The sequence below is a fragment of the Chiloscyllium plagiosum genome, chromosome 2 (assembly GCF_004010195.1).
Source record: "Chiloscyllium plagiosum isolate BGI_BamShark_2017 chromosome 2, ASM401019v2, whole genome shotgun sequence".
In the NCBI taxonomy this organism is placed as follows: domain Eukaryota; kingdom Metazoa; phylum Chordata; class Chondrichthyes; order Orectolobiformes; family Hemiscylliidae; genus Chiloscyllium; species Chiloscyllium plagiosum.
Window position 1 is genome coordinate 75814182 of NC_057711.1, and position 22905 is coordinate 75837086.

At 39.7% G+C, this 22905-nt stretch overlaps 2 protein-coding genes across 5 annotated transcripts in view; both read right to left on the reverse strand.

Annotated features, from left to right (window-relative positions):
- Positions 1–9361, reverse strand: part of carnmt1 (carnosine N-methyltransferase 1) — a 49398-nt gene extending 40037 nt beyond the window's left edge. For all 3 annotated transcript variants that reach the window (XM_043712254.1, XM_043712264.1, XM_043712272.1), the window contains exons 1-2: positions 9046–9361; positions 1233–1437 (exon numbers count right to left, since the gene is read on the reverse strand). In XM_043712254.1, coding sequence (XP_043568189.1) covers positions 1233–1437; positions 9046–9152 — 312 coding nt within the window. In that variant the 5' untranslated portion in view covers positions 9153–9361. The remainder of the gene's footprint in view (positions 1–1232; positions 1438–9045) is intronic.
- Positions 9362–20796: 11435 nt separating this feature from the next.
- Positions 20797–22905, reverse strand: part of LOC122561012 (nicotinamide riboside kinase 1-like) — a 49429-nt gene continuing 47320 nt past the window's right edge. For both annotated transcript variants that reach the window (XM_043712283.1, XM_043712292.1), the window contains exon 10: positions 20797–21767. In XM_043712283.1, the coding sequence (XP_043568218.1) occupies positions 21703–21767 (65 nt within the window). In that variant the 3' untranslated portion in view covers positions 20797–21702. The remainder of the gene's footprint in view (positions 21768–22905) is intronic.

Here is a 22905-nt window from a genome sequence, read left to right on the forward strand (position 1 = left end):
AGTCGTGGGTTTCAAAGTATTGCTTTAATTTTAGTCTATCTTGTAAGAGTAAAAGTGGTTTTATGAATGAATGAAGTAGTGTTTACAGTAGGAAGTTATGAATGAATGAAACGGGAAGATGGTGTTTGCTTGTGAGAGGGTTAGTAAAGGAGTTACGCATGAGTAAATACAAACAGCTTGTGTGAGAGTTAGTGAAGAGACTTATAATACAATATCTTACAATGCATATACACATTCAAGTATGTCTTTCTTCTAACTTTTAACAATTCAGGGAAATTGTTCCTGACTCCTACTTTTATTTGGTCCCATCTAAACAGCTTTCAATTCAATTAGATACCTTCCCGTTAATTCCAAGACCTAGAATATTTTTTTGGATGGACAGTGCTGGGTGTCATACAATGAAGCTCTATACTATACCTGACAATGATGCTACATGCATCCAGGTGAAACTTCGGTGTTGCTAGGTCCTCACCTACTGTATGCCCAAATTCAATTTCGGCGTAAAGCCGTAGAATACAATCAGAAGTGGGAACTCTGGCCAATTTTTCAACTTGCCACCCAGTGACACGAAGGCTAACTTCCACATTTAGAATGCTGTCCCAACTGACATTAACTACGTCAGCAGAGGTTTGAAGTGGCTCAGTATTATGTTACTGTCAATATTACTATAATAATATTGACTGAGGATCATGATTTATTAAAATTCTCCAACAACCATCAACATTTCTGAATAAATAAATACTAACTGCACTGTATTTGACTGAAGACAAATTTTAGGGTTCAGATGACACCAGTTAAATATCTGACCTGCAGGCATTCCTAGGTATCCATTTTTCTTCATTTAACAAACTGTAAATGTCAGTTTTTACCGTTTTAATACTGTAAAAAGGTAAAGTTGCCAGAGTATCAGAGCACCATAAGACTGCTCCCTCATTAGAGAGAGACGATTGATTCAAATTTAACCCGAGGGTCACCATGCTTCAAGTGAGGAGCACATTCATGATAACCTCAGCTGGTGCAGGAATTTTAATATTGCATAATTATCCAAACAAGGACAGAGGAAGAAAAAACAAAAGATTGGATTTATTACATTAAATCAAAGTGTAAAAGCAATACAACCGTATTATGTGAATTTACTCAGATGTAGAACTGCCACCAGATATTGGTGTGATTACAAAACACATGCTATCCCAAGTAGCGTTTGAGCCAATGCATACAACTATTTTGCTTACCTCCATATCAATGACTCCATATTCCTTATTTTCAAACATATGATTACAGTTGTTGATAATTGCTTTCAGAATCTCATAGTTATGTTCAATACACTGTCTTAATCTTTTCACGTGAGGAAGGAAATTCGGAAGCAGCTTTTGATGAGCAGCTGGGAGAGACTGGAATTGCTTTTCAGATCGAGTTACCCTCTCGTGAGCATAAATCCTGGAAAGTGAAGTTGCATTGAAAAATGAGCAGAAAACGTTGTGAACATTGTACCAAATTTCACAAGCATTCTGGCTAAACCTACAAATGTTCGTCCTGTAGACTTACACTTTTACAGTACAGTAGGCGCTCATTTGGTCCATAGCGTCTGTGCTGGTCAAAAAAGATAATCTAGTTTTTGGGTCACAGTCCCAAAAGCTACGGCAATACACATGAATATCTAAATTTTGTGTAATCCTTGAAGTTCTTGATTACATTCTCTACATTTAAGTCCAAATCATTAATGCACACTATAAACAGCAAGAGTCTGAGCATCAAACCCTGTAGAAACTCAATGGAAACAGACTTCCAATCATGGAATCACCCTCTACTTCTTCCCTCAACCAATTTTGGATCCAATATGCCACTTCATCTTGGATCCACTGGGGTCTTAATTAACCAGTATGCCATGATGAACCTTACTAAAGGCCATGTAAACCACATCAGATGCATCACGCTCCTGGTTACCTTTTTCCTTCACAAATCACTGCCATCTTAAACGTTTGTAAACCTTGCAATCCATTAATTATCTACAAACTTGTATTTACAGCAAACATATTACACTGATATTGATGCTAACCATCTTCACTAAAACATAAATATGAAACTACCAATTTAAGCTTGCAGTATATTCTTAAATACAGTTATCCAAATTTAATAATTCTGGTACATCAAACAACTGTAATTTGTCAGAAAGGTGACCACAGAAATTATGTCAAATGTTAGTATCTGGACACAACAAAACACTATCCAAGACTGTAACAAATTCCAAACTAATGTCTATTAACGTACCACATTTATAAATTCTATGAAGCAATAAAGAATAGTGCCTATTTTTCAAATATTGAATAATGAACAATACTTGAGTAGAAGATAGTCGGCAATAAAATATAAGGCACACGACAACATGAACACATATCTACTGCCTTCAAATAAGCCAAAACTGTAAACAACTTTTACTTTACTTTAAACCACTATTATGCTTAATAATTTTAAAGAATATGGCTTCTAAAAAAAAACTTTATATTTTAAAGTAATAAAAAATAGCCTTGTCCTTTGCTTTTAATGCATTTAGAATTGGCCTCAAGGGAATGGAATGCCACAACTGCATGTAGATGCTTTACTGAGAATTAAAACCTATCTCTGTCACAGAACCAGAGAAGCGTGAATCAAATTACTGGGATGCCATTTCATTTGATCATTTATTTTTAACTGGGTACTGTGTCAATTGTGCCTCATGGGTAGCACACTCGTCTTTAATTCACAAGAATGTAAACTGGAGAAGACTATATGGCCCATTGAGTCAGTTTGACTATTCAATATGGTTTATCTTCAATTTCAAGTTGATTTCCTTTACTTGCATCCCTTGATTCTCCTAGATCAACCATCAACTCCTGTCCACACTGCAAAAAAAAGTGTATCTCAGCATTAAATATATACAATGTAAAAATATTCACAATGCTATGGGGCAGGGCGGGGAATTTCAGAGACTCCCAGAAAAATGAAAAACAATTCTCATCTCAGTCCTAAATGGTCGAACCCATATTCTCAATTTCCCAATCATGGCATCTCCCAGTATTTACCCTAACTAGCCCATAAGATTGTAAGTTCAAGTCCTAGTCTATATTTATGAATCCACAATCGGAATAGACACTCTACTACAGTACTGAGGAAGTGCTATCGAGATAATGTGAACTGAAAGCTCTGCTGGCTTTCACACGAACATAGAAAAGATCTCATGGTACTACTTGGTACTACTCTGAAACCTCACTGGCATCACTGAAACAAATCATCTGATTGTTATGATGTTGCTTTTTTTAGGATCCTGTGCACAAACGGGTTGTGTTTCTTACATAATAACACCAATTACACTTCATAAGTACTTTCACAGCCTGTAAACACAGGCATGATACAAATATCTGTCCTTTATGCCAATTAATTAACGGTTTTAATATTTGGCTGCTGCCAGAATTTATCATTTAATGATAAAATTATTGAAATAAACATCGCAATAAATCAACTTATAATAACCCTGTGCAAAAAGTTCTTCTACTGGCTTTCAGTAGAACCAAGGAGATTAAACAGATTAACAATGCGAAAAATGTAATACACAAATAAACGATCAAAGTAACTCAAGAACAAAATTACAAGTTATAGATAACATTCAAAATTATGAATTCACAGCTAAAGCTGTATTAAAGATATGACCCATTTGTTTGCTTCAGTTTGATTGTGGTTGAACACAGTTCTCATTTACAGATCTGACGAGCATTTCCAAAACCTAAAATGTGTTGCCGTGACCAAAAATATATATCACTTGATTTACTGGTTAATCTAACAACTACAGCAAATGCTGGAGATCAGAGTCGAGTGTGTGGTGCTGGAAAAGCACAACAGGTCAGGCAGCATCCAAGGAGCAGGAAAATCGACATTTCACGCATAAGCCCTTCATTCCTGATGAATGGTTTATGCCCGAAACATCGATCCTCCTGCACCTCCAATGCTTTTCCAGCACCACAATCCAAAAACTATAGTTCAGATTTTTACAACATTTGTTAGTTTGCTAAATTTAGCTTTGCATTATTTGCGACAGCTTTTAATACTTTGAACAATTATATCACAAAGGTATTGTAAAAATCCAGTGTACACACAAAACCACTCAGGGAACTGTTATTCCCTAAATTCCATTTCCAAAACTGACATTCTATGATTAAGTCAGTGGAAATTAGTGTCACAGTAGAACTGTACTAATATATATAGAACATACAATATAGTTCAGAACAGGCCCTTCAGCCCTTGATGTTGTGCCAACTTGTGAACTCTTCTCAGCTCATCCCCCTACGCTATCCAAAATCATCCATGTGCTTATCTAAAGATTGTTTAAATCTCCCTAATGTGGCTGAGTTGACTACATTGGAAGGGAGGACATTCCACGCCCTTACCACCTTCTGCGTAAAGAACTTGCCTCTGATATCTGTCTTAAATCCATCACCTCTCAATTTGTAGTTTTGCCCCCTCGTACACACTGATGTCATCATCCTCGGAAAAAGACTTTCCCTGTCTACCCTATCTAATCCTCTGATCATCTTGTATCTCTATCAAATCCTCTTAGCCTTCTTCTTGCCAATGAGAACAGGTTCCGGTCTCTCAGCCTTTTCTCATAAGACCTTCTCTCCAGACCAGGCAACATCCGAGTAAATCTCCTCTGCACCTTTTCCAATCCTTCCCGAAATATGGGGACCAGAACTGTACACAATATTCCAAGTGTGGCCGCACCAGTGTTTTGTATAGTTGCAGCATGATATTGTGGCTGCGGAACTCAATCCCTCTACGAATGAAACCTAACACACCGTATGCCTTCTTAACATCATTATCCACCTGGGTGGCATCAAAAAACTAGAAGGGTTAATCCAGCTTTAATTATTAAAGTTTAAAATTTATTACATTTGTAAACATGTTAATACAATTATTTCATAAGTTATTAAACAGATTCTGGTGTATCCATTTTACAAAAAAGAAATTTGCCCTGATTAGTTTCTATGCTAACATAATTATATGAGAGGTGTTCAATTCGTACGGCCCTTCGAGATTTCTCTATAACTTTTGAACAATTTATTGTGTATTATTTAAATGCATGGGTGCAAAAGCTAGTTTGTTCACTCTCAGATCCTTAACTTCAAACACATGGCATCACCGTTTCTGTGATGAAAGAGAAGCAATACACAGGGTGTATTTTGACATTCATTGCTATGAAGATGGACTTTATTAATTAATAACTTTCCATGGCTTTTCTTGATTTATTCTTTCTAAACTTAATATTTTACTAACTTATTGGGGGTATTCAAAATTCATTCATATCTTTATCTTTGCTTTCCTGCCCATTATTTCCATTACTTACTGCAGACAAAGCACATCGAGATGGCAATAACTGACTTGAATTTGGAAGGTAAAAGAAACATGCTATGCTCCACAGAAACAATGGAACCGTGGGCTAATTTTGTAACTTAATGCTGATTTGAAAAGTATTAACTAAAAGTCAGAAATTAATAATATATGTTGAATGAACAAATAGCAATGAAAATAACAGACTGGAAGCCAATGTCATTTCGAGCTGTGTTATTTATTTTCAATACACTATTACTATGCTTTCATTTTCTACAATGCTTAGGAAGTAAAATAAATTTGATTTTTGAAAAATAATTGAAAAATCAAAAGAAACAAGTGGAAATTATGCATTTATTTTTTAAAAAACCATAATCAATTGTAAAACATATGATGTTCTGAATATCCAGAGTTCCAGCATGGGTCACCTAGTTTAGATTGGATGTGGAGTACTGACACTAATAATGGTAATAATTTTTAAAGAATTGCAATAACATAAATAGGAGCAGGATTAAACGACATGACTCCTCAAATCCACTCTAACATTCTTTAAGATCATGGCTGATTCTCAACTCTGACTCTCCGTTCCTGCTTGATCCCCATAGTCCTGACTCCCTTACAGTTCAAATCTCTATCAATCTCTGCCTTCATTGTACTCAATGATTGAGTATCCACAGTTCAGGAGTGGAAAACACGGTCAAGAAATGTCTCAGTCCAAGCTTTAAATGGTCAACCCTTACATAAAAATACAAGAACTCGGAGCCATACAATTCAGCCCAAGCTTACTCTGTCATTCAATGTAATCAAAGACCAAAAACTACAGAAAGCTGCAACACAAAGGGACTGAGGTCCTTGTGCACAAAACACAGAAAGCTAGCATACAGATAATCAGGAAGGTTAATGGATTGCTGGCCCTTAGATCGTGCGGGTTGGAGTATAAGAGTTGAGAAGTTATACTGCAATTGTACAAGATGCCAGCGAGACTAAATTTGGAGCACTGTGAGCAGTTTTGACCTCTTGTTTAAGGAAAGATATCATTTCATTTGAGGCAACTCAGAGAAGGTTTACCAGGATGATCCCGGGTAATGGTGGGACTGCCTTATAATCAAAGGCTAAACAGATTTGGACTCTACCCACTGGAGTTCAGAAAAACGAAAGCTGATCTCATTGAAACCTATAGGATTTTGAAGGGCCTTGACAGCCTAAATGCTGAGAGGATGTTTCCCCTTATGCGAGAGTCTTAGTCGGGAGGGCATAGTTTCAGAATAAAAGACTACCAATTCAAGACAGATGAGGAGGAATTTATTCTTTCAAGGGCGAGTGTCTTTGAAAATCCTTACCACAGAGTTCTGGAGCACAACCCTGATATATATTTAAGGTTGAGATAGATAGACGAATTCTTCATCAGGGAAAAGACAGGAAAGTGAATGAAAAGAAATGTCGATGATCGACTGAATGGCAAAGCAGGTTTGAACAGTCTACTCCTGTTTCTATTTCTTATGGTTGTACAGTTAATCACATCTTTGCCTCAATTCCACTTTCCTGCCTGCTTTCCTTTCCTCTTTAACCAATTACAAATTAAAAGTTAGTCTATCTCCTTAAATTTACTCCATCTTGACATCCACACATTCTGGGTAGTGAATTCTACAGTTTGCTGACCATTTAAGAGAATTTCTCCTCCTCCGTTTTAAATCTGCTATCCCTTATAATAAAACTATGACCTCTTGTTCTAGATCATCCCACATCCTATGTTACTTTGTCAATCCTCTTTCGCATCTTATATACTTCAATTAGACCTCCTCTCATCCTCCTAAATGCTAGAGTACAGACTTAAACTGCTTAATAATTCTTCATAAGACAAACCTCTCACCTCCGTAACCAATCTTGTGAATCTCCTCTGAACTGTCTCCAACGCAACTACATTCCTCCAGTAAGGGGAGCAAAACTGCACAGAGCCCCTCTTGTGGCGCAGAGGTACAGTCCCTACCCCTGAACCAGGAGGCCTGGGTTCAAGTGTAATAACTTCTCTGAACAGGGTCATTAGAAAAAACAAAAACTGTACATAATATTCCAGGCGTCTTACTAATACATTGCAGCAACTCTTCCCTCCTTTTATACTCAACTCCTTTCGCATAAATGCCAAAATTCCTTTCACCTTGTTACCAGCTGTACCCGTATGCTAGTTTTCTATGATTCATGTATGAGGATACTCAGATCCCTTTGCACTGAAGGACTGTGAAGACTGAGATCAACAGCTCTAGTTCTAGGTTTCCCAACCACATGAAAACAGCCGTTCAGTAACTTTCATTTCATACTATCTTGGAATCCTGCAATTTGAATGAGGCTTCCTCTTATTCTTTGAAACTCTTGAAATCATTCTAGTGAACAGTTGTTGTCACCACAGTAAGATGAGTACATCCTTCCACAGACATAAATACACAATCTGCATTCAAAGAAATCCAGTCCAAAACTGCAGTATCACCAAAGTTCTAAATAATTGAAAATGGACATCCTTGCTCTTATCCACTACTAACCCTCTTACAATTAAGGCCAACTTCCCATTTGCATTCCTAATTGCTTGCTATATCTAAATGTAAACCTTTCGTGCTTCTTTTACAAAGAAGCCCAAATTCGTCCAAACATTGGCAGCTAATAGTTCCTCACCATTTAAAAAAAATTAATGACCTTACATTTTCCCACATTATACTCCATCTCTTGCCTCCATGTTCACCTACACCATATATACAAGGTACATAATTTTCGACTGCTTATCCTTGTTTAGCAGCACAAGCAAACTTATAGGCATTGCACCCGATTCCTTCATCCAAGTGACAAAGATTTTAAATTTCCAAGGCCAAATATTAATCAGTGCGGTAATCTGATAGCAACATTGTACCAACTTGAGAACAGTCAGCATTTTTTGTCCTTTAACCAATCACATCCATGAGCCTTTAATCTCATTGAATTTACTAAACATTCAGGTAGCAACAAAAGAATGTAAATGATTAAGGATCACTATAATGGCTGCTGATGTTTAACTGCCCAACTCTTACACTGAACTACTTTAGAGATGCAGATATGAGGCATGACTACGGTTCACCCCTGTACTGGACAAAGAAATCTGAAATGTATTCCTTCTATGCAACAACTATTCATGAGAATCTTAAAGGATTCATCCTTTTCCTATCCCCTCCCCAAAAAAGTGACAATATTGTGGGTCAAGTCAAAAATCTCCACATCAGTGTTGTAGATAAAAATTGAAGACCAGTAGATTAATTTTCTACAAGATTTCAGTGCGTCAGGGGAGAAGGGAATAGCAGTAGGCCATGGCGAGATACCATTGAAAACGGGGAACCATTTCCATGAATTCTTCGATATTTTGTTTCTTGCAATGACTCCAGCCCTTGGAGCCCCCTGGAAGTGACAGTACAAGGAGGATTCATCTACAGGCAAATGAGATAGTCTGAATGGACATGCAGGTAACTATGAGGAGGCCGAGTAAATGTACATTGTGCTGTAGGCCCAGGTTTGTGTGTGTGTGTGTGGCGGGGGTGGAGTAGGGTTTGGTATCAGGCAGTTCTTCTGACCCTCACCCTCTCCGCCCCCCTCCCCCCCATACCCGCCCTGGAGACTGCTGCTGCTGCTGCTCTGTGTATCTGGGTGGCCGCCTGTTTATTTCCAATTTACCTATAATATCTAAAAGCATTAATGATTTTCCAGAAGTGTTCTTTCTCCAGGCGCTCCTCCTCCTCGTGTTTGTCTCCAGGACAGTGCGGGTTCCCCTCGTTCTCCATCTTATCTTGCCTCCGCTCTCCGTTCGGCGGCGCCGCCACAAGAGAATCCCCCTCCTCACAACCGCGCCGAGAAGACGGCGCCTGAGCGAGCGGACACGCCGGCCACACCGAGCCGACTCCCGCCGCACAGCGACACCTGGCGGCCAGGAGGATGTACCGACAGAGCGCTCAACCAGACGCAAATTGACGCGATTTCGGGAAGAGTGATTTTGAAAATAAACTCTATTGATCATACATAATATTAGACATTATACTTATAATGAACCTCAGTGCTTATTATTCTTGTTTAATGCAATGAATTGTTCATTATTTGCACCCGAACTCTACTGAATTCAGTGAGGTGAACAAAATGCCAAACTACTTCAGTTCTGAAGTAGGGTGAATACTCAAAATGTTGACTTCTCCACCTCCTGATGCTGCCTGGGTTGCTGTGTTCTACCAGCCTCCCGTTTGTCTACTTTGGATTCCAGTATCTGCGGTTGTTTTTGTCTCTGCAGAACAGGTATCTCAATAATGGCACTTAACACATTTAGAAGGTGCAACATGACCAATCCCATGGATTCCTTGAAATGGAAAAAAATGTAAACTGAGGCAAGTTCTACAATACTATTGTACTTAAACTTCCAAAGGATTGTGATGAATTTTCACACAAAAATCACTGCTTAAACTTAAAGCTTTGAGGATTTAGGCTAAAACTTGTACATGAATATGAAATTGCTGAAAAGTAGAAACCATGGACAGTAATTACAAGGGGTCAACGTAGAGATGAAGTACTGAGTTAGGTGTCCCACGATTCCATGTTGAGACCACGATTGTTCACAATTTTTACTCAAATTCAGATTGGTCAAATTTGCAAATGATAGCCATTTAATTGGGATAGTAAAGTTAAAGCATCCAGCCAAAATTCATAGTAACTAAACAAAATGTCAGATTAAATTTAATGCTGATATGCATAAGTTGTAGTAACAAATTACTGCAGATGATGGAATCTGTACTGAAAACAACAAATACTGGAGATCACAGCAGGTCAGGTAGCATCCATGGAGAGAGAGCAAGCTGCAAAAGTTGTAGTCTGTTGTTTCTCTTATCAAAGGCTCACCCTACCTGTCTCTTTCCAGGTTGTTACTTAGTTTTCTTTCATTTTTTTCTAAGTTTGATACTTTGTCCACAGACATCACCTCCGAACCTAAACCATTTATGATTCCTTCTTCATACTACACTTGTAGCTTCCAAAGTTGATTCTTTCTTGGATAGACAATAGCTTAGTTCTGTATTTTCCTAAGAATTCATGAGGACAAAAAAATGCAACTTGTTTATGAAGTTAAAAATCACACAACACCAAGCTATAGTCCAACAGGTTTATTTGGAACTACGAGCTTTTGGAGCATTGCTCTTCATCAGGTAACTGGAGCAGGATCACAAGACAGAATTTATAGCAAAAGATCAGTTTCATGCAACTGAAATGATATATTGCACAAACCTAGATTGCTGTTAAGTCTTTGATCTTTTAGAATGGGTGGCAGGTTTCGGTTCATTAATATGTAAATCCCACAACTTCTTTTAAGCCGCATTCTTGGTATAACTGAAGGTTTTATAAAAAAGGTGACACCTAAGTTCAGACAATGCATTAAAGGTGTGAGGTTAGGATCTGTCTGTATCCTAATCTTGAGTCAGACTGGTTCTATTTCCAAAGTAGGAATTTATAAAATGTTACATGGATTGACTGCCTGCATTGACTGCCTGCAGATTGTGTGCTTTTTGAGCAAAATGGAATGTATCTGCAAATCCAATTCTGCAAATGCAAATTCACCCCATAGAATTATATGTTTATGTGTTCGTACGTGCTTTGTAGAATGTGTGCATGAGTGTGACGGAGTATAAGCCTGTGAGATGGTGTGTGCATGGGTGTGAGTGTGAGAAATGTATGTGTGTGTGTCTGAGAGAGAGCGTGTGTATGAGAGGGAGTCTGTGTGTATGAGTATGTAAGAGCGTGTGTGTGTGAGAGAGAGAGAGAGAGACAGAGTGTATAATGTAGTGAGGTCACCTGTAGTATGACATCAGTCCAAGGTCCTGGTTGAGGACATCCTCATGGGTACCAAACTTGGCTATCAGCCTCTGCTCGGTGACTCTACGTTGTTGCGTATCCTGAAGTCTGCCTTGGAGGATGGTCAGAGCTGAAAAATGTGTTGCTGGAAAAGCACAGCAGGTCAGGCAGCATCCAAGGAGCAGAAGGATCGACATTTCAGGCATAAGCCCTTCTTCAGGAATGAGGAGGGTGTGCCAAGCAGGCTAAGATAAAAGGTAGGGAGGAGGAACTTGGGGGAGGGGCGTTGGGTAAGGTGAGGGTGATAGGCCGGAGAGGGGGTGGGGGCGGAGAGGTCGGGAAGAAGATTGCAGGTCAAGAAGGCGGTGCTGAGTCCGAGGGTTTGGACTGAGATAAGGTGGGGGGAGGGGAAATCAGAAAGCTGGAGAAATCTGCATTCATCCCTTGTAGTTGGAGGGTTCCTAGGTGGAAGAAGGCATCGTGTTGCCATGGTCTGTCGATGGAGGAGGCCAAGGACCTGCATGTCCTTGGCGGAGTGGGAGGGGGAGTTAAAGTGTTCAGCCACGGGTCGGTTGGGTTGGTCGGTGCGGGTGTCCCAGAGGTGTTCTCTGAAACGTTCCACAAGTAGGCGGCCTGTCTCCCCAATGTAGAGGAGGCCACATCCCACATCGGGTGCAGCGGATGCAGTAAATGATGTGTGTGGAGGTGCAGGTGAATTTGTGACGGATATGGAAGGATCCCTTTGGGCCTTGGAGGGAAGTGAGGGGGGAAGTGTGGGCCCAAGTTTTGCATTTCTTGCGATTGCAGGGGAAGGTGCCAGGAGTGGAGGTTGGGTTGGTGGGGGGTGTGGACCTGACGAGGGAGTCGCAGAGGGAGTGGTCTTTCCGGAATGCTGATAGGGGAGGGGAGGGAAATATATCCTTGTTGGTGGGGTCTGTTTGGAGGTGGCGGAAATGACGAAGGATGATGCGATGTATCTGGAGGTTGGTGGGGTGGTAGGTGAGGACCAATGGGGTTCTGTCCTAGTGGCGATTGGAGGGGTGGGGTTCAAGGGCAGAGGAGCGGAAAGTGGAGGAGATGCGGTGGAGAGTATCGTCAACCACGTCTGAGGGTCACCCAAAGATCCGAGGCTGAATGTCCCTGACCACTGAAATATTCTCTGACTGGAAGGGAACATCCCTGGCTGGTAATTGTATGGTGTCCATTTATTCATTTCATAGCATCTGCTTGGTCTCGCCAATGTACCATGCCTCGGGACATTCTTGCCTGCAGCATATGAGCTAGACAACCTTGGTCGAGTCAAATGAGTACCTGCCGCGTATGTGGTGGGTGGTGTTCCCACGTGTCATGGTGTTATCCATGTTGACACTCTGACATATCTTGCAGTGATTGCCATGGTATTGTGGTTGATGTTGTCCTGAAGGTTGGACAGTTTGCTGTGAACAATGGTCTGTTTAAGGTTTGGTGGCTGTTTAAAGGCGAGAAGTAGAAGGTCTTGGCAAGGTGCTCCTCATCATCGGTTATGCATTGCGGGCTGCAAAGAACGTGGCTCCCGAGAATTACTGGACAACAAAGAATACCCAATTGGTTGCATCCTGTGTCTGTCTCCTGAGGAGAAAGTGAGGACTGCAGATGCTGGAGATCAGAGCTGAAAATGTGTTGCTGGAAAAGCGCAGCAGGTCAGGCAGCATCCAAGGAACAGGAGAATCGACGTTTCGGGCATAAGCCCTTCTTCAGGACGTATGCCCGAAACATAGATTTTCCTGTTCCTTGGATGCTGCCTGACCTGCTGCGCTTTTCCAGCAACACATTTTCAGCTCTGTCTCCCGAGGAGGTCATTATGGTTTCTTGCTGTGGCATGTTGGAACTGACGATCGATGAGTTGAACATCGTATCGCGTTCCTCCCCATCTGAACAGATCCTGAGTATGCGTGGAGCCTGTTTGTAGGGGTTGGCTGTTTTAATATGTTTATGGTGGAAGCTAGAGAAGTTCAGCATTGGACCTACAACACAACTTACATATAGGCAGCAACCCCAACTGATCTGTTATGGTCTTTTCCTACCCATGTGCTATGTTGTAGCCACACTCCACCGGATCAGTTGTGTGTTTTCAATGTAGTTCTGAGTTGAGCTTTAATAATGGTGGACAGACATTACAAAGAATCATATAATTTACAGTACAGAAGGAGGCCATTAAACTCACCTTGTCTATACCAGCTCCCAAAAGAGCTACCCAGATAATTCTGTTCCCCTGCTTTATTTCCATAGTTCTCTAAATTATTATTTTGAAATAGCTGTCTTTAGAAACCTCCTATGAAATCCACCTCCACCACTCTCACAGGCAGTGCATTCCAAATACTAACAACTCTCTCAGTAGTTCCTCCTCATTTTAATCCTAATTCTCTGCCGACAATCTTGAAATTGTGACCACAAGTTATGGATGCACCATGTATTGTAAACAGAATATCCTTCTTTTCCCTGACAAATTTGTTCATCATTTTGAACACCTCAATAAGTTCACCTTTTAATCTACCCCAAGGAGAATAAGCCCATTTTCTCTAATCTTTTCTCATGTCTAAAATCCCTCATTCCTGCTATCATTCTACTAAATCTCCTTTTCACTATCTCCAAGACTTGAACATTTTTCCATAAATAAGGTACCTAATACTCCAAATGTGGTCTGACCAGAGATTTTAGGAGTTGCAGTATCAGTTCCTTGTTTTTATACTCTTTGTCTCTAATTATAAACCCAAGGATCCGATAATCCCTCTTAATAACTGTTTCAATTTGCTTGGTCACCTTCAGAGAATCATGCACATAAACCCTTAGGTCCCTTTGCTCCTGTACTCCCCTCAACGTTGTCCCACTTAGCCTCTGTCAACATCAACATTTCCATTTTCTCACAAGAAAAACCAACCAATTATCTATGAAAGGTCTGAATTCTAAATATAGATAGAGCATTGTCAGGAAAACCATAATAAAACTTAGAAAGTAAAAGAACAAGATTGATTAGGAACTCATTCTAATGTACTGCAATCTGTCTTCACTGGGTGGTATTTGATCTCTATGCTGCCCATTGGAAACTGAACAACAGAGTGCTATCCAGTTCAAGTAAAACACAACAGTTCATTAATCATCTGTTCCAAACATGTTGATTGCAATGTGGACCCTTCCCTGTGCAAGTCTGGATTCTAAAGTTGATTGAATTGCAAGGTCAGGACATGGTCCAGTCAAAGCAGAGGATTTCATCTCTGCCCTAGTCTTGTTTGTACAGCTTTGATATGACTGGACCAGATAAATTACTTGTCAATGGTAACTCCAATGTATTGATGGTTGGAAATTTGATGATGATAATGCTGTCAAATATCAATGAGAAGCAGTAGATCCTCCTGCAACCTAAGTCTATCATGCACTGCATTTAAAACCAAATTATTTTCCAATAGTAAAGTGCAATATTGCACATTTTATTCCTGATCAGAAATAAATTAACTGTATCAAACTTAAAATATTACAATTATAAGTTCCAATACATAGCATCTCTGAATGGGTTTTGAGATTAGGCTATCTTCGTAAACCTGTTTCGAGATTTTATGACACATCTCTGAAACAGGTGGGACTGAATCCAGACCTTCCAGGCCCACTATCGCTGTGCCACAAGAATTCCCTTTGGCTACCTTCATATCCACAGCATAATTGAAAAAGACTCTGGAGTTTAAAGGATGGTTTAAAGCTGTTCACTGAATATCAACTGTTGCATACTTTCTAATGACAACAAAGACTCCTTAGATTTTCTGTCCATCAATTATAAATGAGCAGTTAGCTAGCCCATATGAATTTGCTCTTTTCAACCAGTGGTTAACACCATTGCCTCACAGTGCTAGGGACCTGGACTTGATTCCATCCTCGGGTGACTCTGTGTGTGGAGTTTGCACCTTAGCTCTGTATCTGTGTGGGTTTCCTCCGGGTGCTCCAGTTACCTCCCACCATCCAAAGATGTGCAGGTTAGGTGGATTGGCCATCCTAAATTGCCAATAGTGTCCAGGGATATGTAGGTTGGGTGGATTTCCCATTGGATTGAGTGGGATGTTCTTCAGAGGGTCATTGTGAACTTGATGGGCGGAAGCACATGCTTCTGCATTGTAGGGCTTCTATGCTTGCTTCATTTTAGGCGATGGTACATTATAATTAAAAATAAATATTTTGAATTCTATCAAGCCTTGTCTGTCCAACCCCCTCTGAGGTCACTGACCTACATTGGTACCTGGTTGAGCAATGCCTCAATTTTTAAAATTCTCAAAATGTTTTCAAATTCCTTCATGGCTTCATTATTTTTATCTCTGTTGCTTCATTCAGCCTACAATGCTCCAAAAACTCTGTGTTTCTCCAGTTGTGTCTTTAAGCATTTTCAATTTTAATCACTGATCCACTGGTAGCCATGGTCTAAATACTAAGTTCTTACATAAACTTCACGATCTATCTTTGTTCCTTTCAGGTATTCCTTAAAACCTATGCCTTTTGATTTTGGTCAACGTTGTTTATCACCTCATCATAGAAGGCAGTCATCTAACCAATCAAGATTGCATCAGCTCTCTCCAGGGGCAATTTAGATTGTTCCACTCCACTGCCCTTTCCCCTTAATACTACAACTTTTTTATATGTCATCATATTTGAAGAGGTTCATCATCAACATTACCAGTTCACACACCTTTGAAATGCCTACGGCTAATCACTATTCACATGCATGTAGTTGTTGAATGCAATTCAACAACTGTATATGTACTGATGCTTATTCCAGGCAGTTTGTTAATGGAAGTGAAAAGAATGTACAGCAACTCCAGAATCAGCACTCCAATATAGTACAAAGAGGGTGCTGCATTGTTGGATGCAGTCTTTTAAAGGAATGCTAAGCTAAATCTAAAAATGCATTGTCACATACATGCAGGTGATCAGAGAATGAAATTTCCAATTTGAGTTACAATAAGAATAGAAAGAAATTACTTAAATAAGACTTCACATTCAGTTCAAACTGGAGTATCAAACACAGCTTCAGAGCTTCTTCAAGGTCTCTGCAAGGTGTTCTGATCCTCAAGAAGTCCCACTCCATAAACAGCAATGACAACGCCAATATCTCAGGAGACCTCGGCTCTGCTGCCACTGCTGTCTCACCAACACTGCAAGGAGTCCAGTGTCTGGGCCCACCGCTGCAAGTCCAGATCCATGGCGCCAACACTGCAGCTACCGCCTTTCCAACACTACACCATCCTTGAAGATGAAGAAGAAAGGAACAAAAAAAAAGACAAGTACATAGAGAAAATGATGCTGCTTGCCTGGAACATATAGACTCTGATCAGCCTAAACACTACCTATTGTGCTGGCATCATCTTGAAAAAAGCAAATTGGCTCAGATTTGCAGCTGGAAGGAAGTCAACCAAGAACAGTAGCTGCTGTTGGGCTACATTAAGTCCTTCTTGATGACCATCAATGGAGGAGAAAGTGAGGTCTGCAGATGCTGGAGATCAAAGTTGAAACTTTATTGCTGGAACAGCACAGCAGGTCAGGCAGCATCCAGGGAACAGGAGATTCGACGTTTCGGGCACAGGCCGAAATGATGGTTTCTTTCATCCGCGTGTAGGGCTATGAGACCCCCTCTCCCTCATAGCCCCAAAGTTGAAACTTTATTGCTGGAACAGCACAGCAGGTCAGGCAGCATCCAGGGAACAGGAGATTCGACGTTTCGGGCACAGGCATGTAGGGCTATGAGACCCCCTCTCCCTCATAGCCCTACACACGGATGAAAAAAACCCAAAAAAAAACCACCATTTGACAGGGACAACACATCTATCCTGGGACAGGTTAATCAAAGACATGCCAGAGAATTCCTAGAGGCCTGCCACTCCAACCACAATGCCATAAACAAGCACATAGATCTAGATGCCATCTATCAACCCCTCAGAAAAGGAACAGGAAATGACATCACCACAAACCCCAGGAACCCCATCCAAGAGAAAGATATAAATAGAAAGCAGGAGACAACAGCTTCGCTTCACCTGGAGGCCGCCACTGATGATGTTACCTAGGCCAGGTAATGAAACGTCTGGATATCAAACCTACAGCTCAGCGAGCAAACCTACACCCTAAACCTCAACCTGAGCTACAAACCTTGCGACAAACTGAGTGTAAAATGTTGTCTTCTTAACAAACAAGATAATTGTTTTTATGTCCTATTGCAGTTATAGCAATTTTTTGCTATCAAGTTAAACATAGTCATTAATTTAGCAATAATAATTTTTTCAAGGTATTACAAAAATCTGACAATATGCTTGTGCACGCTAGGTGGCGTAGCCATTGTAAATGCAAGATTACGGCAATTGGGTAAGGGTCTGGATCTGGGTGGGATGCTCTTCAGAGGGTCAGTGAACACTCAATGGGCCGTACGGCCTTTTTCTGTAATGTGGGGATTCTATGATTGTGATTACTGAATAATAATTGCAAGGTAGCCATTTCAAGAGCCTCATTTATAAAACTAAATCCAAAAACGTTATGCTGGAAATAGGATGGTGTCAATGTTTAAATATATAATTGGGACTGGGCCAAAGGTGATATGTGGTTTAAATAATTCATCGCAAATTGCAAAAGACATGGATAAGGACTGAGCTGTGGTATCTAGGTTAGGAAAGAATAAGCAATATTGTAATAAAATATTAGACTGGAGTCTAGAAGAAAGCATAAGAAGGTAAGCATAAGATAACATCATCAGTGAGCATATGGTGAAGCACTAGTGTTACATCCTGCTTTCTCGCCAGGCATCTAGGAATTCCTGTGCGTGTCTCTGTTTACCCTATTCTAGGATGGATGTGTGGTCCCAGGCAAAGTGGCCTTCTTCTTCATCTGTACGTAAAGATACTAGTGTCAGTGGGTCCCGTCTTTTGGTGGATAGTTGGTACATTTAAACAGGAACTCCATCAATAAATACATCGATTTGGACCCCATTTACCAACCTCTGAGGAAGAGAACCAGAAATGATATCACCCACCTTCAGAGACCAAGACACATAAATAGAAAGTGGGACATAACACCAGCACTTCACCGGAGGTTCACTGATGATGCTACCTTGCATGGTGACAAAGCGTCTGAAAACAAACCTTCCAGCTCAGGGAGCAAACTTACAACCTGAGGCCAATGACATGTGTAATGGACAAATAAAAATAAATAAATAAAAAGTTTGACTGAAAATTCTTGAATGTTGCTGCATTGTGAGAAAATAAAAAGATGAAAGATGGTGTCAAATTTTAATGTGTAACATGAGAAAAATGAGAAGCTGGACTGGGAAGTCAATACTTAGGCTGGAGAAGAAAAATTGGAGTTGACAAAAATGCCTCACGAGAACAGAAGTAATTCTGAATGGCTAGTTTCTATTAAAATAATAACATCCGCTACATTTATTCCAAGGATGCAGGAATTTGACTGTGGTTGCAGTAAAGCTATGGCACTATAATTCAGATGTGAAGGTGCCGGTGTTAGACCGGAGTGATAAAGTCAGAAGTCACATGACATCAGGTTATCGTGCAATGCGTTTATTAGAAATTAGAAGCTTTCAGAATGTTGCTCCTTCGTCAGGTGGAGTGGAGGGAAGCAAACAGGTGCAGAATAATCATTTGAGAGATCACTGCAAGATAATACCAGGTAACTAAGAGTGTCAAAAGATAGTACAAATGGTGTGTGAAGTGTCAACAGCTGAATAGCAAGGGATGACCTTTGATCCGATTAATTACAGCTGAGAGATAATTACAAAAAATCAAAAGTAAAATGGTGCTGGAGACAAAACAAATGGCTGGAATAACATGATAGGTATAAGAATTGCATGATGAAGGTCGAACCAAAGTAACAATTAATCCAAAACTGTACAAACTAATCAAGGTTGAGAGATCATAAGTTATCAAGATGATGGTGTTACAATAGAACAGTAAGGAAGATTTTACAAACACAGAACATTGTTATAATTAAGGGACGATAAGATCATAGAAACAGAAATTCGCAGCCCATCAAGTCTGCTCGGTCATTCAATCATGGCTGATAAGCCTTTTCATCCCATTTTCTTGCTTTCTCTCTGTAATCTTTGATCCCCTTGTCAATCAAGAAATTATCTACCTCTGTTTTAAATATATTCAATGACCTGGCCTCTACAGCTTTCTGTGGCAATGAATCCCACAGATTCATGACTCTGGCTGAAGAAGTTTCTCCTTGTTTCCGTCCTAAAAGGTCTTTCTTTTACTCTCAGGCTGTGCCCTCGGGTCCTCGTCTCTCCTGCCAATGGAGACATCTACCCAACGTCCACTCTGTCCAGGCCATTCAGTATTCTGTAAGGTTCGATCAGATGCCCCCTCATACTTCTAAACTCCATCAAGTATAGTCCCAGAGTCCTCATAAGTTCTTCATATGTTAAAGCCTTTCATTCTTGGCATCATCCTCATGAAACTCCGTTGGAACCCCTCCAGGGCCAATACATCCTTCCTGAGGTATGGGGCCCAAAATTGCTCACGATACTCTCAGTGTAGTCTGACCAGAGTGTTATGAAGCCTTAGAAGTACATTCTTGCTTTTATATTCTAGTCCTCTTGAGATGAACGACAACATTGTATTTGTCTTCCTAATTACTGACTTAGCCTGCAAGTTTACCTTATGAGAACCCTGGACTAGGACTCCCAGATACCTTTGCACTTCAGATTTCTGAATTGTCTCCCCCTTAAGAGCTAAGATGTTAGGTCTTATAACAATACTGCTGTCTGAATGAGGAAAATATGTCTCTTTAAAAGTGATTGGTTTGGAAAAACAAAACCTCGGGTTCAATGGAGATAGGCATGCCATCTGATCATGTCAGCCAAGAAAAATTGGAGTACTGCAAATCAGGGCTATGGAGTGCCATTGAGGAGGCAAGAAATATGAGGATTGTCCTTGGAAGTTTTGAACAGGACAGGATTGGACCAGGGAGTGAATGTCAGAGGTCTGACGACAGTTTGTAGAAATTGTAGAGTATATTCAGAAATTAAAATAAGAATTATTTTTAAAATTTCGATTATGTGAGGAGGAAGATAATACCAAGCAGGAGTTGAAGTGATTAACTTATAAGAACTCCTTGACATAGGGTAATGCAGGAGATTGCCCATTCATATCTGGAGCCATAAAAAGGTAATTGACAAAGAACAACTACCACAATCTACTTCATTAGAGAATGGCTAAAACAAAAAGCCAGATGATTATAAAGTGAATTATAATTCTAGACTCCGCTTAGGACTATTCTGGATCCCACATGTTCTTCAGATGATCTTTCTCACTTAAGTTTAAGAATACAGATCCTTCTGTCACTTAGGCAGGTCTGAAGAACTTAATTAACTCTCTCTGAAGGAATCAGCTGAGAATATTACTGTTCTCCAAAGAGCCTTTTTAAACAAGTGTTAGACAACTTATTAAAAACTGAATATTTGTATCCAGACATCTCTCCTCAATACTTTAACTCTCCAATGAAACATGTACGAAAATGCTCTCGAGTTTGGAAATGGAAGACTCTATGACACAATATATATTTTTGAAATGATACAGAAGGTTATTGAAGAACTGAACATGCATTTCACATTTATTGGGAAGTTAATCACAGTATTGACAGTTCTCAGAAAATAAAGTATAATTTTGTTTCTTCCAGAGAATATAAGTTTACTAAATGTTACAGCTATTAATGAAATCTGCCAACATTTACACAGCATTTACATGGAAAGAAATGTACTGTGTTTAGTGAGATAGTTCTATCCTAATGAAGAGAAGAGGCATCATTGTTACATTATAGCAGCAAGACCTTTACCATGTGCTGGTGTGAATCTCTTATCTGAAAAACACCTGAGTGATTCCTATTTTCATACCAGAAGAATGAAGCAGCAGGAAGCTCATAAGCACACTGCCAGTCAGCATCATTTGTGCTAACCCATCATGCTTTCCATAATCATGTTCATGGTTTTCAGAAAACTGCTTTGTGTTAGGACATGAACACAATAAGCATTGGATTATTGTGTATTTTCTTTTATATAAACACAGGATGTTCTATTGGAGGAGCACCAAGTTTTCCCAGACACATTTTTACCAAACCAGATGAAGTCAGCTTTTATCCTTAAAACATAGGAGAAGCATTTTCTAATCTATTATAGTATCTTATAGCCTCTAATTATAGCTGGATTTCTTTACAATTATTGATACAGGTAAATAGAGAATTTGAATGATTAGTATGAACCTAAGATGGAAAATCATACAAACGTTCATAGAGTCATATTGCATAGAAACAGACCCTTCGGTCCACCATGATTATACTGACCAACAGGACGTGAAATTGAGAGTAATGAGGTGTTCAAATGTAACATTTTAACGTACAGATTGTTGCAAAGCTTGGTTTATTCACATTCCAATGCAGTTTCTGGATTTCCACCAAATCTCCTTCAGTTCATTTGTAGCTCTGTACTGAAAGTCATTTGTCCACTAGAATCTTCAATTTCTCAATATCCTGTTTTGATTGTGTCATTTTGTCAGCATCTATCAATAGGACACAACCAACAAAACCATTTATTATGATACATTCAGTGAAAGAAAGGTTGATTTTACACTCCCAAAGCAGCAAGTTTCTACCATGTGGTATGGAATACTGATAAAAGCAAGCTGCTTAAATAGATAGAAACATAAGGCCAGCAGGAGAGAAGCTTATTAGTATTAAAATAGTAAATAGCATTTGCAAATAATGTTGGTCACAGCATTCTGCCTAGAACGATGTGCAGGCAACATATTTTTTGAAAGCCAGATGGATGATGCATACACATTATTCAAGTCATTCCAAAATCTAGTGGTGAAGAAAATGTCATTTTTAAAAGCTAAGATAGAAGTTATCTTTCCCTTTATTCATAGCCCATTGTAGCAATAGCAGCTCTTTAAAAGAGTTATCCAATTATTGAAAACCTCCTGCCCTCCTCTGGAGCCCTGCAAACTTTCCCTTCAAGAACTTCATTGACTTCCTTTCTAAATTTGTTAATAATCATTGTTGAATTATTCCACCCTCTTTTCTGACAATGCATTCTAAAACATATAGCGTAAACTTTTCACCCTGTTTTTTTTTTACTAAATACCTTAAATTTGAGTCCTTTGACCAGTGGAAATATTTTTCTTTATTTACACCATCAAAATACTTAGTCATTTTGACACCAGTAAATGTCCCCCTAATCTTCTTTATTTTAAGAAGAGAAACCTCAGTTTATCTATCTCTTCAAATAGGTTAAGTCCCAAATTACTAGTACCATTCAAGTTAATTCTCTCCGACCCTGTACCAAGGCCTGCAAATCCTTCTTAAAAGTGAGATATCCAGAATTGAACTCAATTATAGAGTCATAAAGTCATAGAGATGTAGAGCATGGAAACAGACCCTCTGGTCCAACCCTTCCATGCCAACCAGATATCCCAACCCAATCTAGTCCCACCTGCCAGCATCCAGCCCATATCCCTCCAAACCCTTCCTATTCATATACCCATCCAAATGCCTCTTAAATGTTGCAATTGTAACAGCTTCCTCTGGCAGCTTATTCCATACACGTACCACCCTCTGTGTGAAAAAGTTGCCCCTTAGGTCTCTTTTAGATCTTTCCCCCTCACCCTAAACCTATGCCCTCTAGTTCTGGACTCCCCG